Source organism: Aplysia californica, unplaced genomic scaffold (assembly GCF_000002075.1).
Source record: "Aplysia californica isolate F4 #8 unplaced genomic scaffold, AplCal3.0 scaffold00016, whole genome shotgun sequence".
Taxonomy (NCBI): domain Eukaryota; kingdom Metazoa; phylum Mollusca; class Gastropoda; order Aplysiida; family Aplysiidae; genus Aplysia; species Aplysia californica.
This window is the reverse complement of record NW_004797286.1, coordinates 66,818-68,114: the sequence shown is the minus strand read 5'-3', so window position 1 is coordinate 68,114 and position 1,297 is coordinate 66,818. Positions and strand designations below refer to the sequence as shown.

The 1,297-nt window shown below is 43.8% G+C and overlaps 1 protein-coding gene across 1 annotated transcript in view; it reads left to right on the top strand.

Moving 5' to 3' along the window:
- LOC101856775 overlaps nt 1-1,297 on the top strand; it is an 8,126-nt gene that overhangs the window by 1,369 nt on the left and 5,460 nt on the right. Inside the window, exon 2 of the mRNA XM_005090353.3 lies at nt 926-1,043. Within this exon, the coding sequence (XP_005090410.2) occupies nt 926-1,043 (118 nt within the window). The remainder of the gene's footprint in view (nt 1-925; nt 1,044-1,297) is intronic.

Below are 1,297 nucleotides of genomic sequence, written 5' to 3'. Positions count from 1 at the left end.
TTGTTAGACTGTTCTAAATCTTTTCCCCACCCTTTTCTCTCTCTCTCTCTTCTCTCTCTCTCCCTCTCTCTCTTTCTCTCTCTCTCTCTCTCTCTCTCTCTAGCCCCGGTATCTTTTTTCCAGACCAGTTCGTGGCGCCTATTTTTCTGCTAATCAAACGCCAGCTGTGCAGTTGATGATTTATTTGCGTTCTACTTAGTTTTTACCTTTGTATGGTGTAATAGCATTGTCATGAAACCAACTGGACAGTTTGTTCTAATCAAAAGGACATTTCGCTTACAAATGTTCCCCTTCAACAAGGATACCCAATTGTCCTTATTTACATTATAATAATAACAACAGAGCTTGTTACTTTGGTAACTTTTTTGCATAGTCGTCTCAAATCACTTCAGTCATACCGTCGTTTGTGGTGTAGCGGTCAGGTGCTTGGTTGTCGCACACAGGAGACTCGAGTTCAAATCCCCAGAGGGGAAAATTTCTATCGAGCTTCTCGGTCTTACTGCTGAGGTAATGAATCCTTTTCATCCCGGATTGTCCCCGATAGACGGGGTCTAAATCTCGCCTCCTAAGTGATCTAAATTGCGTCGATATACGGGCCTAAAAACACCAACACCAAACTACCCCCCCCCCCTCAAATAAATAAATTTTAATGATTATTTAAACTTTTGATTTTGAATCTTGTGGTTACGACACTTACCTTAGTCTAATAGGAGATGAATGATAAATTCAGAAGACGTGCCTCTCAAAAAGCATGACAGTGTGAAAAGGTGTTTTAAACCCATACCATAACAAACTCACCCCTTTCTCCAAAGCCGTCCCAGATTCACCTCTTTCTCCCCGCCATTTCCAGTTCACTCTTTTCTCCATGGCACAGTGTTGTACGTGTATCTGTTCACAACTTCACTTCTTACTTCTTCTTTTGTAGTTTGCCCCGCTGCTCTCGGCCAATCAGTACACAGTCCGCAAGATGGCGGCACAAGCTCTCATGGATGTGGCCTTAATGATGGCAAACATTTCCCAACTACGGACACTCATCACAGCAGGTTAGTGTGAGTAACATTGACAGTGTAGTTGTTTTACACCCCCATCGACACAATGTAGGTTGTTTGGGTGGTCAGCTATTTTAACCTTGCCCATAAGGGCCAACCCGGGCCGAGAGGGATACAACGTTCCTGCAGATTTATGGGGTCCTCGATAAAGAATCGAAGTCATGTCTCGTACATGCAACAGAGAAGCGCCTTCACAGATGTTCTGTGTGTGTGTGTGTGTGTGTGTGTGTGTGTGTGTGTGTGTGTGT